The 17,123-nt window shown below is 36.4% G+C and overlaps 1 protein-coding gene across 2 annotated transcripts in view; it reads left to right on the top strand.

The window, feature by feature from the left end:
* LOC142337183 (uncharacterized) overlaps positions 1–17,123 on the top strand; it is a 160,466-nt gene that overhangs the window by 10,579 nt on the left and 132,764 nt on the right. Inside the window, exons 2-7 of one of the 2 annotated variants that reach the window (XM_075386300.1) lie at positions 603–717; positions 1,091–1,242; positions 1,959–2,144; positions 6,028–6,226; positions 13,131–13,344; positions 15,801–15,986. In XM_075386300.1, coding sequence (XP_075242415.1) covers positions 603–717; positions 1,091–1,242; positions 1,959–2,144; positions 6,028–6,226; positions 13,131–13,344; positions 15,801–15,986 — 1,052 coding nt within the window. The remainder of the gene's footprint in view (positions 1–602; positions 718–1,090; positions 1,243–1,958; positions 2,145–6,027; positions 6,227–13,130; positions 13,345–15,800; positions 15,987–17,123) is intronic. The other variant, XM_075386302.1, reaches the window with a different exon arrangement.

Here is a 17,123-nt window from a genome sequence, read left to right as displayed (position 1 = left end):
TTTAACCGTATTTTACTATTGCACAAGAACCAATTTAGAACCAATTGAAAAACTAAATTTCTGTATGAGCAATGATTTAAATCAAATCTGCCGTCTGTTTTTAACCTCAATTAGTGTATAGAAACGCGAAGGATGTTGATGTAATTAATAATCTATTGGTAATGAATTCTCCTTTAATTAAACGACAGATTAGAAACTATACTGGACAACGGTGAGAGTGGGGACGGGAAACACGAAAAATGCTGTGAAAAATAGGCTTTGTGAATAATGAACTCGAAAAAGTCTCTCGTGTGAAATAACACGATTTTTTCACACTCGTTTTTTTATGTGATCGAATGAAATTTACTTTAACGCTTGATGCAAATTTGACATTCGATCTTTCCATTACTGCCAGAATTCTTCGAACTTACTCATAAACGTCATAAAGAGACAGAGAGAATTATAAAAAGCCTGCAAAACATATCGGAGCAAACTTTGCCTGATTTTAATTTTGAAAAAAGTGATAAGGCACAGTAATGGCGAGAATGAGAACACAAGACAAGACATTAGCAATAAGGTGTTGTTTGCTTGACTGAATCTTGAGGTTTGTGTTTTTTTTCCAGATTAAAGGAGTTGGCAATATCAGTTGACAGTGAGCCTCTATCTTTATCTGGGAGAATTTCCCCTCTAATGCTGGCTTGTAATCTCAACTTCGAAGAAAGAATGTACAAAATAAAGGTATTATCATTCGCTATCAGTTTATGAGAATGTGACTGTTATTGTTTTCCGCTATTAAATCTAGAGATTAAGAAATAGACATTAAGCTGTTGGAAGATGATCCACAATGCGAATGAAACTCGTGTTGCCCTATTACCTTTGTTAATTGCAATTTTGGCCTAATTTGTTGTTCCTGAAACTCCTTAGATATTTTACTGCTTTGTATCATATAAAATGTTTTGTATATTGCATGACTGCTAAGATATTATTAATGACTTTAGTTATGTGTTCGACTGTGTAACTTGGGTCAATATCTTGTCTTTTCATGAAGTGTAGATTCCGACTAGGGGTAGAAAAATGAGATATCATCTTGACGCTTATTATTCTTACCCAGGAGCTTCTTCATTCCTTGGGGTGCAGTGCCAGACTTAGAGATACTTGGAAGCAGCTGGACAGTTTCCAATGGGAGTCGATTGGGGTGAACCAGGGAGTTTTCCTGACCAGTGTCCTCTTCAGACCACAAAGTGACAGACATGATTCATTAATGTGAGTGTAGAAAGAGTCATCTCACAACTCGTTACCGAAATAGTGTCATAGTTACCATCTCTTGTACTTTTTTTCTCATTTAAAAAGTTAAGCCGAGAAGAAAGACATTGATTTCGTGCGCCAAAAAAACTGAACTGCGATCTGAGCCAGGGCCACCAAGACAATGTGGACAGTAGTCTGATAAAACCGCTTCTACCCCAAAAGTTTTTGAAAACAGTTGACTGATCAGAGGTCATTTCGACTGGGACTTCAGCCTCGGTAACTTATGCTGGCTTCATCTTCTCCTATTTTGGAGTGCAAATAGGCATATAAAATGCAAGTGTATATTTGAATTAAACGTGTTGCGTGGACAATTTGTCAATAAACTGAGTCTAATTCTTCATGAATGACATTATTTGACAGTCCGTCAAGACCTGTTGATAAGGCTTCGTTTGGTGGTCCCAGTCCTAGAGTCGATAAGTCCAGGTTGATCCGAAAGCACTATGGAGAGTAATATCTTCCCTAGTTGAGATCTAGTCTCATTAAGATACACTCGGCCAAAAATTGTCCATGGAAAGACCGTTCTCGGCCAAAATGAGCTTGAGAAATAACTCTACCGAGTGTAGATTTAAAGAAAAACACATCAAAAATCACAAACTAACGAGTGTTTTTTTCAACAGGATGAAAAAAAATCATATAAACTCATCTAAAATCGTTTATTGCTGCGGCCACTTCAGATTGCTCTCTGGTCGAGTGAAGTGCGACTCACGAAAGGATTTCGGAGGTGTTGGGGGAGAGTGTGGGGTGGACCCTCTGCTTACAACCCTGTATGAGAGGGGGAAGCTTAGACATCACGACAGACTACACCAGAGACAGCTGAACAGACTCAACGTCGCTATAAGACAGGATAGACAACCTGAAACGTAAATTAAGTTAAATTGAAAGATTTTTCCCACAGTCCCTCTCTCACTCACACACATACACAACCACACAAACAAACACACATACACACGCACAGATAAACACATACACATCACCCACACGAACACCTTCCCAACATACAGACCACACACATATACCCACGTACCACATATATGCGTAGGATGTTAACAAAAGCAATAGTGTATATTGTTGTTGTTTTTGTGGATATAAAAATGTTTAAAAGAGTAATATGTGCATAAAACGGATTGAAGTTGTTGTAGCTGTCGCACAGAGCTGCAATTCGCAGGTAATTTTGGCGGGATACAGGCGCTTATTGCCGTTTTTAACTGGTACCCTAGTTGTATTTGTATCATAATATTAAATGGTTTATTAGTAGTTGAGTGTGACTGCCTATCCACAACTTGCTTGTGGTGCGGCAACTTTTCTAAATCTACGCCGTGGTGAATGACCTGCGGTCCCCGGGTTAAAGGGAACAGGAGGGGCATCGTCAACATCAAGGGAAAAAGTCAAAGAAGGCGGATTATTCTGTAAGGTGTGGTCGTGTAGGACTGATGGAATTAAGTCCAGCCATTTGGCTACCTCTTTACTGGTCTTTCCCACAAGTCAATTAATTTCAAGTCCGTGGTATTCTTACTGCAGTTGAAAAAGTGGTTTATGTCATGTGGTGCTACATCACATTTGGGACAGTGGTTATCAACATTTTCACAGTTCCTACTCAACTAAGAGTTTAGTAGGGGACAGTATCTAGTTCTCAGTTGTGCTAGTTGGATACGTGTGGTTCGTGGCAGCGTCTTTTCTTCCTCTGCTATCTTTGGTGGAGGTTTACCCAGTTGCTTGCTGTCTTTGTTCAACAGAGTATGGACCGTGTGTTGGTGGATACTTTTGAGCGCATCTCTGTATTCTTTGCAATTTAACTGCTCTTTATTGTTGGTGTGTTGCTTCACGCGGTCGCTATATCTGTCTTTTAGTTTCAGTTTTATGGGACGAAAACTGGTTGAAGAGGTTGCTTCATGATCAGCGCGATGGCTCTGACAACTGCCGGCTAAAAATTGCTCTGCTAACATTTCAGTGTGAGCCTTGACAGGCAGAATTGCAACCTCTTTGTTTAATTCATTGATGTTGGTCATTTTTACACAGTCAGTAATTATGCAAAAAGCAATGTTTTGTTGCGCTTGGAGATGGTTACAGTTTGTATTGCTGATTGTGGAAGCCCATACGGGAGCAGCGTAGTTTAAGTAGCTTTGTAAGTCACTGAGAGTTCTCTTTTGTGCATCCCAAGTCGCTACCAGCAATTTTCTTCAGTATGTAATTGTGCTTTTGTATTCTCTCTTTGGTAATTTTTTCATGTTCTCCAAAATTCAGCTCACTATCGAAGATAACACCAATTACTTTGACTTTGGACTTTTAATGGTATTGGTGAATTGTTGTTATTGAGGTGTGGATCAAATTTGGCCTCTTTGATTATGAACCCAGTTGCATCTGATTCTTCAGCAGACAATTTAATTTCTCTTGATTCTTGACAGTGGTGTAAAATATTAAGCCATGGAGTTTTCCTGTCACGTAATTTTTCAACCTGTAGTTTAGAAGTAGTTGAGGCTTTATCATCAGCGTAAGACGTGATGTTTGTACTTCTTGCTCATGCGGATGTTGAAGGGCATTGGCGATAATACATGACCTTGGGGAACACACTGCTTGACTTTTCTCTACTTTGTTTTATTATTATTATTTTCTTCGTAAAAAACCTGCCCTGTAAGTATAAAGCGACCCATCCTTTAGTGCTATTCGGTAGTAGTGCCTCGAGTATGTCTCTTTTGACACTATTGGTCACAACGGATTCAAATAGTCTCTGACATTCACTTAAATCAGACATTCGCTTTTTTATGCTTCATATATGACTCTATTTGATTACTGGAAAATTTTCCTATTAAAATCCGAGGACGAAAAACAAGTGTTTCCCAAAAAATTAGTATCCTTCTTGTATGACAACAAAGGAGTTATTTAAGATCTTCGCCCCAAAAAATCATGCTATTCGTTCATTGTCTTGTGTGGCAATTAGGAATCTTATGTTTGCTTCTTTGTTCGCAAGAAAATTTGTATTATGTTTAATTGACCTGGGCGCAAACACTCACCAGTACGCTTACGCGCTTCATATACACAAATACATCACACACAAACACCCACACAAACGAACAATCTGACACATACGCACACACATACCACACCTGCCACACATATTCTCACACGAACAAACACACCAAACAAACACCAATCCGCCAATACACACATATATACAGACACACCAAATACACACACACGATACACCAAACACACTCACAAACACATGAACACTTGTACTCACACTCACATACATAATTTGACGGACACACACACATAGACAGCACGCACATAGCACATACACCACACACATATACACACACACACACACAAACACACATAGAGATATTAGCTGAGAGCAAATCCACCCGCCCTAGGAAAGGCTTCATTGTTCACAGTGAAAACCTTTAGACATCGTTAAAAACATGCAATCGGTTTTTAATAAGGAAAGGTCAGGATTTGAACAAAACGAGCAAAATTTTTGGTGCTCGTTTTTTTTCAAAAGAAAATCAATTTTTTACGAGAATCCTATGAATACCAGTCAAAATGTATAATGGAAACTAAACTTTGTAACAATTTGTTCCAATCGAGTTTTTTTTATTGGATAATTTGAATTTGAAACGGTTATGATTGAGCTGTGCTGTATATAATTGTCAGTATATTCACGCACACTACCTATGCTTTAGAAATTCTTATGAAAGCATTTCTGTTTTTGAGTGATCAGAGATGAATTCGAGCGCACTTTAAGCACACATCAACTGTCGGGCACTGCTGAATCTGATCAGAGGCACTTTCGGTCTTGGACGGTCCCGGGTCGAGGTTTGGCAAAGAATATACGTGAGAAATGCGGTGAAATGCAGTAGAAACAAAATTTTCTCTACGTCTTTCTTCCATCGTTTTGCGGTAATTGCGGCGCATCGCGGTGAATTGTTGAATTTTACCGCATTCAACCAAATTTTTACAAAAACTAAGCTTCCGTACACGGTTCGAACCTACTGGAGTTTTACAGCTTATTTTTCCACTGCGCCATCTGTAACATACTTCTATGATTTTACTTGTGAATTTAAATCAGATTCAATTAACGTTATGTAAAACAAATGCGGTGAAATTTTGTACGAAATGCGGTGAAACTTTTGTAAGAAATGCGGTGAAAGTTTTTTTCACTATATTCACCGCAATCAGCGCATTTCTTACAAAAATTCACCCTAAAATTCTCCGCATTTCTTACAAAAATTCAACCGAAAATTTTGAAACCGGGTTCGATCAAAACAACTTCGAGCGCACAGCTCAGCCTGGGAGATATTAGCGTAGTAGCAGAACCCCAAAAAAATTGGAGCAAATTTTGCGGAGGATTTGAACATTTTATTCCGCAATCTTTCCAGGCTAGATAGACCGCTTAAACCAACCACTCATGTGACCACTGATCAGAATTTTATTAAAACAAGCGACCTCAGATTTGACAATCTCAGACCAGATACAAACTCTGATCAAACTATCCGAGACCAAAAATATCCTCGCTTCACACCTTTCCACGCCCAAGTAACCACTCATCATAAATTAGCCAGTCGGTTGTTCAAGTTTTTAGCGTTCTATCGGCTGTCAAGACCCTGTAATATCCAGCAATAATTTCCCCCACGTGCACCCAAATATGTTCTTAAAAGAAGTTGCTTTTGCTAGATTTTAGTTTTTTGGTTTGTAACGTTTTATATCGTTCTGTCCACTATACACGGTACAATATGATAATTTTAGCTTCCATGAGATCTTGACTGAGCTTCAGAAACACAAAATTGAACCTGAAGAATCAAATTCTGCTGTTGAAGTTTCACCACAGCCAATTACTGACTCCACGGTGAATGAGACAATCAAGAGTGAAGGAAGAAAATTGAGTTCAGCTGACATTGGGTCACACAAATCACTTCCACCTATCGGAATGCAGAGATCGCATTCAGTAAGATTTCACTCTATGACATTATTCCTAAGATTATTTCTATGACATAATTCTACCATTTCAAAATTATAGCATTTCAATTCTGTTTAAAATTGTCTCAGATTTCTGTTCCGGACTTATATGCGCTCTAAATCAGGCCTTCTGATCAAATTTTCCCAGGCCAGGTTTACCCAGGGACATTAGTGTGTGACTATAGTCAACATTTTGTTCCAGATTCCAGATAGGGCTCACGGGCAGTGCTGCCCTTATCCCGCCACATTTTGGTCCCGAATAAGACCTCTCCATTGCTTTCTGTTCTGGGCTGTTTCCTTGCACAGGTCGAACCATTCAGTCTCCCATTTCTTCGCTGACATTTTCGGTGGTTTGATATGCTTCTTTACTTCGTCACGAACGATTCTTCGCCAGGTCTTGCGTATGCCGATGTGTTATTGTGACCAATGTTCTCATGCAACGGGAGCTAAGAATGCATTGATGTGGGCTCGAAGGTGCATTACATCGTAGAAAGTAAATATAATTATTAGTAGCAATATTACATTCCCATAAAACTGTCTAGAACAGCCTAAGCTTTGATTTCAAGTATGAATCAGAAACCTAAGTTTTGTAGGGAACCTGCATCTGATGTGTGAGTATCAATCTGCGATTATGATTCTAATTCCTCAATTATTAACACGGAGTACTTATATCCAGTTATTTATCAATTATAGCTTCCTTCATCTCTGTCTATTTCACAGTTTGTTACTATGTTGAAATTTGAATATTGACAAATTCGAGTAAAATTACTCGTACAGAATGAATGTGATAATCCGAAACGATCCGGAGCAATGCCATATGGTTATTACAAACCTGGGGCCACTAAAAGAGAGGATCGCAAATCGTGGCCCGCAACAGCGCAGTCAAAGCAAGACTAAATATTTAGAATTCAATTTGCGGAATTTTTCATTAACATCAATGTAGAAATGGAATTTCTATATTAAGATAACTTAAGAAAATTAAGAAAACTTAAAAGCTTAAGAAATTATAGCAAAGTACTAAAAAGTACTATTCTTGGGTTATTTCTCAGAAGTTTCGAATTAATTAATAATGAAAGAATTATGGCTAAGTAAGTTAGAACTGTATAAGCGGTTTATTGAACAAATATTGATTTTGATTACTAATGACAGTTCTGACTTAGTGTAAATTGAACGGATTTAGAACCTTCAATGAAACCTAAGAACTCTCAGCTCAAATTAGAGGTTGTTTACCAAATTGGGGATAAAATTAATACAACCATGTAATTTTTTGGGACTTTTTCGCATATGACTAGTTTATAAAAAGAAATCGGACGAGATTATGTCTCTATTATTTACTTTTGCGGAGTATATATACCGCTTAATTTTCGTAGATTTTTAGAGCATCTTTTCAATTTAATTTTCTAAGTGAAGTCTTTCCTTTCTGTTGGTATGACAGAGAGTGCGTAGTTAGATTTCGGCTTGTTTTTGATATATTTTGCTCAGTAGGCATAAGTACTAGAAGTTAGCTTGTGTAAGTTAACTTTTTCTAAGTCAAGGATTGTGCCACCTTTTCTTTATAAGTTAGTTAGGGCAGAAGGTTTTTAAGAAAATTGAAGTCGCCTAAAGGGCTAAGTTAGAGAAAAGCAATACTTAGGAATTATATTCAAAACATTTTGGAATTTAGAGGCTATGGTCCCCGAACCACCTTTGCTGAAAATTAAAATCTACATTGGCGACAGAGATGGGATTAGTGGATTAGAGAGGGATTAGGGAAAGGGAGATATGTTAAGATTATTGCTTGTTTTTTTAACGAATAAATGAATGGTGTTTAACATATAGTCTTCTTTTGTTTTCTTATACTCGTCTCTGTGCTTTTTCAGTGATGAGTTACTTGTTCGAGATTTGATCTAAAAGTCGTCATCATAGCAAAAGCCTAGATTCCCTGTTTAAATCAATTGTCGACTGAAACAATCGGTTAATCGCCCCGGAAAACGATAGATGTCCGGACACGGTTATACAAAGGGCAAATCTTTGAACGCTTTTGTTATGAACGTCTTAAAAAGAGTAGTCTTTATCGACCCCGTTTCTTGATTCTTAATTAACTTGCTAATTTACGATATTCGTTATTTTCAACAGTATTAGTGTTTCCTTTGTTTCAACTTTTCTAAGTTCTTAGGATTATTCGATGGAGTTGGTGTAAACTCAGCGATCGAACAGAGAATTAGAAAAGAGCCAAGATAAACTATCTAGAATACACTTTGATTGGTACCAGCTTTGATTTAGTCAGAAAAAAGGTCTCTAGTAAGTTTGCAGTCTTTTATTTGTATGTAAAACGTCTAGGAGTTAGGGTTGTTCTTAGTTCAGAACACACCAGAGCTACTCCAACTTATAGATGGTTTTAAAGAGATCACTCCCCTAATAGGTAATAATTGTTAAGTGACTAGGAGATTCTTAAAGGAGATATATCGCAATATTGGTGCATAAGTCTGCAAAGTTTAGTTTTTTTTTCAGTTAGATCTGCGGTAAAGCAAGTTCGAATCTACTTTTGTGTACGTTGACACGGTTAGATTTTTTCAAGGAGAGTTATTTTCTTTCTTGCACGTTGACAACATTCAAAACAATTTTTATAGTGGCTGGTGCGCCGCAAATTTTTTTTACTTGCCAACACATGCATTGACTGTTTCCACCGAAGGACAAGACAAAAAGTGGCGATGAGTTTCAACGAAGGGCATAATAGGTGCTCACCATAGATCTACGACAACATGTTAACCAATATCGTCAGAATCATCTTCAAACAAGAACTAGAACAACAGACAATCACCACTCGAAGGGGTTCAGCGCACTCTTAGGCGGGTTTGGAGAGTTCCCAAATGCCAGCTGTGACCCAATGAGTTGATTCGTACAGTAGAACTATATTGTACAAGGCAACAATGTGGTGCTGAGGAGAGCAAGACTTTGATTGGGTAATGCATTGAAACATTTGTAGTTCTATAGATTGTCGACCATTGAACAGATTACAGACACACGGAGAGAAACTAACAAAACGACTGTTTTACAGTTGATTCTAACTAAAGTGCAGTGTACAATTTCTGTTCATGTCTATTTCTTGTACTTTATGTTTTTTAACTATTCGGGAGAATAGTTAAGTCCAAGAGGATAGTTTTGAAATGGAATTTCTATTTTAAGATGTCTTAAGAAAATAAGGGAAACTGAAGAATTTATAGCAAAGCACTAATCTTAGGTTATTTCCCGGAAATTTCGAAATAAATTATAATGAAAGAATAATGGCTAAAGAATTAAGAACTTTATGAGCAGTTTATTGAACAAATGTTGATTTTGATTAACAATGACAGCTCTGTTAGAACCTCTAATTAAACCTAAGACTTCTCAGATCAAATTAGAAGTCACTTACCAAATTGGGGATAAGCTTAATTCAACCATGTGATTTTTTGGGACGTTTTTGCAAAACATTACTTTACAAAATAAATTCGGACCTGGTTATATCTCTATTATTTCCTTTTGCGGAGCATATATACAGCTTGATTTTTGTAGATTTTCAGTTCAAACTTTTTTTAAATTTAATTTTGTAAGTGAAGTCTCTCCTTTCTGTTGGTAAGACAGAGAGTTCGTAGTTAGATTTCGGCCTGTTTTGATATATTTTTCTCAGTAGGCATAAGTACTAGTAGTTAGCTGGGGCAAGTTACCTTTTTCTAAGTCAAGGATTGTGCCCATTTTTCTTTATAAGTTAGTTAGGGCAGAAGGTCTTTAAGAATATTAAAGTCGCCTATAGGGCTAATTTAGAGAAAAGCAATACTTAGGAATTATTTTCAAAACTTGTTGGACTTTAGAGGCTAAGGCCCCCAAACCACCGTAGCTGAATTTTAATTTCTACAATCAACATTCATTGTCAAATTGTAACTCTTTGGCATTAAATCTTCAAAAATGTTACGCTAATAAATCAAATACAGCATTGGTTAGTGAAAAACTTCATTTATAGCGAACCAACTTTTTCACTTTTGATTTCTTTTCACTTTTAATTTATAGCGAACATTTTTTTATAAAGTTACACCAGATAAATTACAAATTTGCAAAAGGTTTGGCATAAGCCAAAATGCAATGATAGCGAATGCAGTGATAAATGCGAGATGCTCAATTTCTTATCGGCTGCTTTTTCTACGTATACTTCAATTTTAAAACGCATTTTCGACCTGAAATCAGCGTTTGTCAGCTCATCTTATATATTAAATGAGTGACAGTTTATAGGGCTGCGTGTTTAAGAGCTTTGAGTGGCATGTTTAAGAGACCTATAGAACAAGCATAGTTAGGGGGACTCGTTATTAGAGGTCAATGCCCGAAAATACATGTACAAATGTCCGAAAAAGTGTTTCAAAAAGGTCAATGACCGAAAATATCCAGAATAAAAAAAAGTCAACGACCGCTAACAAAAGTGCTCTAAAACGACTGATGATCGAAAATGGGACATTGGTAGAAAGGCCCTGATGAGTGGTTTATGCAAATTGTAGATTGGTAAGTGAAGAAAGCCATGATTCAAAAAAAATGAGGAGGGGAAATGCTCTCTAGTTTCCTCTCGCTTTTCTTTTCATTAACTGCTTTATTTGCCAAAGCTCGTTTGTCTGTTGGAACCTTTTTTTGTTTCTCTCTAGTTTCTTTTCTCTCAAAATATCTTTTCTTTCTGTTTGATTTTTATTTATTTAATTAATCTTTTCTTTCCGCTATTTTATATCTCTATTATTTTTCTCTCGTCATTCCTTTTCTAAATTTCTCTCCTGCAGCAAATCTTTTCTGATTTTTAAAACTTTTCATCCTTTCTGTTGTTTTCTATCATTCTCTTTGTTTTTTTGTTCATTTTTTCTCATTTTTGTTCTTTTTCAACCCTCTCAAATAAAACCGGATGCAGTTCTTGTAAATGTTCCAGTCTTCATTGTTATGCAAATTTTTTGGTGAAATGTTTTTGCTTTTCGCTCTGGAACACTTCTTCAATTTCAATTCTCGAGGGAACTTTTTACGCTTGACTGGATGATTTTGCGAGATGACCCTGATAGCCGAGTGATTAATACGCCCGTCTTCCATACAGGAGAGCGCGGGATCGAACGCGTCTGTAGTCGGAACTTCGTTTCACAGGTACAAATGTATCAAGGACACAACTTCCTCTGAACTCAACTTTGCTGCCTGCGTTAGAGGTCAGTCGTTTTATTTAATCTTTCCTTTCTATCTTTCATTCCTTCTATATTACTTTTTGTTTTTTTTTCTATCTTTTTTCGTTTTTTTCTAATTTCCTCTTTGGTTAAGTATTCATTTCTATTTGGTTTCCGTTTTTATTCAATCTATTTTCTTGCATTCTATCTTTTGTTATTTTCTATTCTTAGGTTTATTCAATTTTCCGTTTCCTGCTTTTTTCTGTGTTTCTTGGTTTTGTTCTTTTTTCTGCTGTCTCCTTTTCGTTCTCCTATTTTTTATCTTCTTTTTTATCATTGCTTTATTCTATGGGTCTTTTCTCCCTTCTTAAATTTATAAATCTTTTTTCTCTGAACAATTATCTTCTCTCATTTTTCTTTTTCGTTCTTTTTAGTTTTCTTCTTTCTTGCTTATGCTACTGATTTGTCTTCATCTTTTTTTATTCTTTATCTCTTTTCATTTTTTTTTTGTATTTTTAGGGACAGTTTTTTACTTTGCTTTTTGGCTTCTTTTCTACTTTCAAATCTTTCTTGCCTTTTTCTGCACTTATCTTCCTTTCATTCCTTTCCATTTTATTTTTGATTTTTTTCTCATTCAATAACCTTTTCAAGTTTCTCTTCTTGCTTTAACAGTACTTTTATAGTTTTTTGTTCTGTTCATTTTTCCTATCTCTGTTCTTCCTTGTTCTTTTTCTTTCTCCGCGTCTTGTTTTTTTCCATTTCTCTCTTCTTGCTCTTGTTTGTTTTAATCTGTATTTGTATTATTTTTTTGACCATTTTTTGCCTGATTTGGCTCTTTCTTTGTTTTTTTGTTGTGCTTTCTTTTTTCTCCTTTTCATTCCTCTTGTTAAAATAGCCTGTCTGTTTTTTTTCATTCTTTGACTCATTTCCATTATCCATTATATTTTTTATAAACTTTTTTTCATCTCTTTGTTCTTTCTCGTGCTGTGGATAAAAATTAAATTTTGATTTTCATGCGCTATGAAATTGTGGGTAAAATGTTTTGCATCTAAACAGCCTGTTTAAGGGTATCGCGATTGTGGGCCTGCTAGTTTTTAACGAATTTTTCCTTGCTTCTAATGTAGCAACTGAAGTGAGTTCGTTGAAAACAAAAGAAATCATAATTTATTCAATAATTTTTTGTTCCACTTCAACCTAACTTGAGCTTTTTCCAGCGCAATATAGCGGATGGTTATGGTCTGATATCTTACACAATATTCTCAAAAACTCTGGAATGAAAAAGATTGGCACAGTTACTAAAAAGAACGCTTCGATGCCAGAACAAATAAGCGCCTAAATAGAAGACTAGAAGTCTGGATTTTAATATGGTGCAGTCTCTGGAAATTTATCCAGCCACATGGACAACTTCGGCCTCACCGAGTCGAACAATTTTTGAAGTCACACTATGTTCTAACTACAGGTGTTCATGAGTATGGAATGGTCTGATCAGAGGAGGGTAAAAGTCTGATAAAAAGGTCTAGTTAGAGGTTGGCTGAGTCTAGAACCGTAACTTGGGCCGCCTTGCCTTGATCAGGGATCACACGAAACCATCGATGACCTTATTATTCAAATCTTAGAACGGGCTCAAGCCTGGAAGGTCTTGACAATAGCATAGTTTGTAATCTATAGGGCTTCTCGTCAAAGAACCTCGTCTGCTCGACACGAAATAGTTATTAGTGGTTTACCTCTTTCCCGTTCAAGCCTGGGTTTCCCATTCAGGTTACTGATCTACTGGCTATCTACTCTGAACAGCACACTTCAGCTTTCCGGAAGAGAGCCAAAGTGCCTACACCTCCGAGGGTCACGCCTTCTCCCACCGATATGGCAGTCGCAGCCAGTGCATTGGGGACAGCTGGCCCAAATAACGGTATGCCAGCTATGGTGCTGCCTCGCAGTGCAAGGCGGAAGATGAATGCCTTGGCAGCTATGGGTGGTACGTTTGTTTGTTCACTTGTTTAGAACTTTTGATTTTTAACTATCAATAGAGATTGTTGGTCTTTTGTTTCGTGTAATTAATTGAACACTCAAGCACAGACTAACCAATCAGGGACAATAAATCACTATTTTATAATATATAGCTGTGCTGATGCTATAAATAAACAAAAAAACTCCGATCAGACTAAAGTGTGATCGGATGCCTCCTCTGATCAGACTCTTGTACGTTCTCAACCACCTTTGATCAGATTACAGTGCACTCGAGGCCATCTCTAATCATACCAAAACAGGCCGAAGTGACCTTTGATCAGAATGAAGTTCCAGACCCGTGTCCAGACTTTCCTGCGCTCTAAGATTATCATAGAGCTTAAAATTGACTTTCAGACTTACCATAACTTTTTTATATGTATGCACAACTCCTGGTTGTTAATAGAGCGTTCTTTCCTTCGAGGAGTTATTTTCTCCGCCTTTTTAACGGTGTTCAAGCCGCAGAAATGTATCATATTATTGATAATCCCTAAAGGCAATAAACGGATCCGAATTTTTAAACTCCTAAACTTGGTTGGTAATTATTATTACATCTTTCAAAGCTGTCGGATTGCATTAATTATAATGAGATAAAAAAGCACTAAGCAGGTCAAACTAGCGCCTTTCCTCGAAGGATTCTTCCAATACCTGACAAAATATTTCCCATAACCTTAAAAAGTATCATCTGTGTGTCAACATGCGTCAAATTTGCGAGTTTGAGAAAAACCCATGGATAGTAATCATTAGTCCCATTCTAACACAAAATAGATTATAACATCGAGTTTTGGCCATGACAGTTTTTGCAGCTGTTATGGTTCCATGTCAAGACCCATGAGCCGCTAACGCATAGCCATGGCTGAAATTCATGACCAACGGCGCTAAATGCGTTGATCTTTAACAGTCAAGTGTGACGAGTGGAGGTTATTTTTTTTAAACAAGTAAATTGAAAATATAACCCAGAGGTTAAATATTACAAGTTTAAAATTATATAAACAAAATCAATACAATGTTAAAAATCAAAATTAGTGGTTCCGTTTTCTAAAGGTAAAAATAACTTTTGAAGCCACCAACGTTCCTTTCCAACGGTACATGTTTGAATTGTTGGAGCAGATGCTGTTTTAACATGCGTTTAAACTTTGATTTTGATCTGATAGTCCGGACATCACGCGGAAGTTTATTCCTCTTTTGGATGCTTCCTTTTTGTATTGATCGACTGCTCGACCTTAAGAGAATTAGCTGTTCAGTTCTGTTGTTTTTTCTTGCTAAGACATTACCACTTAGACAAAAACTCTCAGTGCCGTGTGTTTTCAATAATGAAATATCATTCCTAAGTTTTGAAACATTCATCTGGCTCATTAAAAGTTCTGCAGGCAAAATGTCAGATTTTACTAAGAGATCTGTAGATCTCTCAAACTTTTTTCTCAAATAGCGAACATTAATACCCCCATTGATTTGTCGATTAATTCGCTGCATTGCAGAGAAATTCAAGTTCTGAAAAAATAGAGCACTGAATGTTAAATGAGAAAGGACTAGGGATTTGAATAGCATCAATCGTGCTTCCAGAGGTAACTGATAACGTATTTCGTTGGGTTTTTTCGTAAAGGTGTTTTTGTTGCGGATTTTTTCCCTCTTTTAATTAGGTGTGGATTTTTCGGAAAACTCATATATTTGGTAGTGATTAAACAGAATGGCAACTACATAACTACAAGAACAATAACTTTAAAATAATTTTTTCTCAGAAGCTTTGCATTAACAGGACTTTCTGTCTATTCTAGTTCTGCTTCACTCCTAGTTTTGTTGTTAAGACTTTGTCATGACGTTTCTTTGTTCTTTGAGTTTGGTGAGGAGTTTGGCCAAGAAATTTTTTTTCATGCAGTCGTTTTTAGAACATTAGTAATGTAATTCAAGTCAGAAGAAACAGAGGAAGAATGAGTGTAGGCAACAAAACCTTGCACACATTAACCCCAGTTTTCAAGTAGGTGTAAAATCTCACAGAAAGAGGCCCCCAAGGATATCTACCCCTATGTTACCAATGAGCTTCGGTCGTGTTCCTTTGTGATTTATTCTTAACAAATTCATATCAATTTCCACAAACCGCTGCTACATGGCCATTACCCTCGAGTCCCAATCAAATGCGCTAAATGTGCAGCTCTTTAACAGTCAACTAGGGTTTTATTTCCATGGGGTATTTTTCCTTGGGGTGTATTTTTTCTTATCTAATGTTGGATGTCGGGTGGTTTCTTCCGTGCTTTTTTTTCTGAAACCTGGAAGGAAAACTTGCATGGAGCAAGCTGTTTTTTTTGAAAAATAAAAGAGGAAAGCACATAATTGATGGCATAGTCGAAAGAAATTGAAGTTGAAATAATGTCTTAATGTTTATCTTTCGTGCATCAGAGTTGAACAATTTTGTTTCCATATGATTTTTAGCTCGACCTCCGGTGGCTGGAGGAAAAGGCCAATTTGGTAAGAAACTGAGTGTGTCAATGAAAGTTGCAGCAGATGGAACCAAGTCACCCATTAGCAGATCCAAGTCTCCAATCAGCGGGGCTAGATCACCCAAATTAATAACTGGAACCAAAGTGGGTGGAGTTTCCATGAACTCCATGTATGGAGGTTAGTATTCTACTCGAGGAGTGTACATTGTAAAAAACATTTGTCGGTGTAAAAGAAAAATTTCCATCCAATAAAGAAAACACAATGGAAATGATTAATCAGTAATATTTCTTGGCTCAACATTTCAGATAATTTTGTGAGCTCTTGTCAGAATGAAATAGCGTGTTTGATTTTCTCACAAACAAGATTAAGTCACAAGGATGTAAGTCTAAACCAATGGTGAAAAATACTCTCATATAATTATAATTTATGTTTTTTATGTTATGTATTCTAAATAGTTTCTTATAATTGGTTTATGAATTGAAGTAGAAGCCTAACTAGGCTAAAGGATAAAATCGGAAAAAAGATAAACTTTCAAAAATTAAAGTATAATTAATTCTCAAAAAAGATGAGCGATGAACAATCTTTACCAATGCAGTACTTGTTGGGTGTTGGGTAATGAATTTTCGCGAGCAACAAATAAGGGTTTTCAATCAAGCTACACACAAAACGGAATAAATTATGGAGAATTAAAACAAATTTTTAATATGTAATGAACAGATTAAAATGGTGTCCTGATTTCGAGGGGGAAAATGCTGCAAAGTAGACCGTATAGGATGTAAGTTAGGTTGCTCATCATACACAATTCTTAGTAGTCATACTAGGTCATATATGATTCCTTGTATTCATACAAGGTCATATATGGTTTGTATGATTTCTTAGCAGTCATACAAAGATCATATATGGTTTCCTAGAAATAATACAGGGATCATCCACGGAAATATATATATTTTTATATATTTTTATTCCACTTTTTCTATTCCCATTTGATTCTTTGCGTGAGCTAAAAGAACAACTTTACAATTTTAACACTTTCATTAAACAAATTTGACGTTATATGCAAATGAGCATTTATAGGTATAAACTGGCTGCAGCGAATACCAAAACTTTAATTTATGTGCCCAGCCCTGCCAATGACATGTACCCTTGAATCTCTTGGCGGATCACAAAGTGATGCCAGGGAATCACATAATTTGATTCCTTGCCGAATAAAAACTTGAAAAAAACTCGGTAAAAAAATAGAAAAATAGACGTATTATTCTTCGTATTCGTACTAGGATCATGTATGATTTCTTTGCTGTCATGCAAGGTTCATAT

Source organism: Convolutriloba macropyga, chromosome 3, assembly GCF_964194025.1.
Source record: "Convolutriloba macropyga chromosome 3, txConMacr16.3, whole genome shotgun sequence".
Lineage (NCBI taxonomy): Eukaryota > Metazoa > Xenacoelomorpha > Acoela > Convolutidae > Convolutriloba > Convolutriloba macropyga.
The sequence above is the reverse complement of the archived record's forward strand: the minus strand, read 5'-3'. Positions and strand labels throughout refer to the sequence as shown.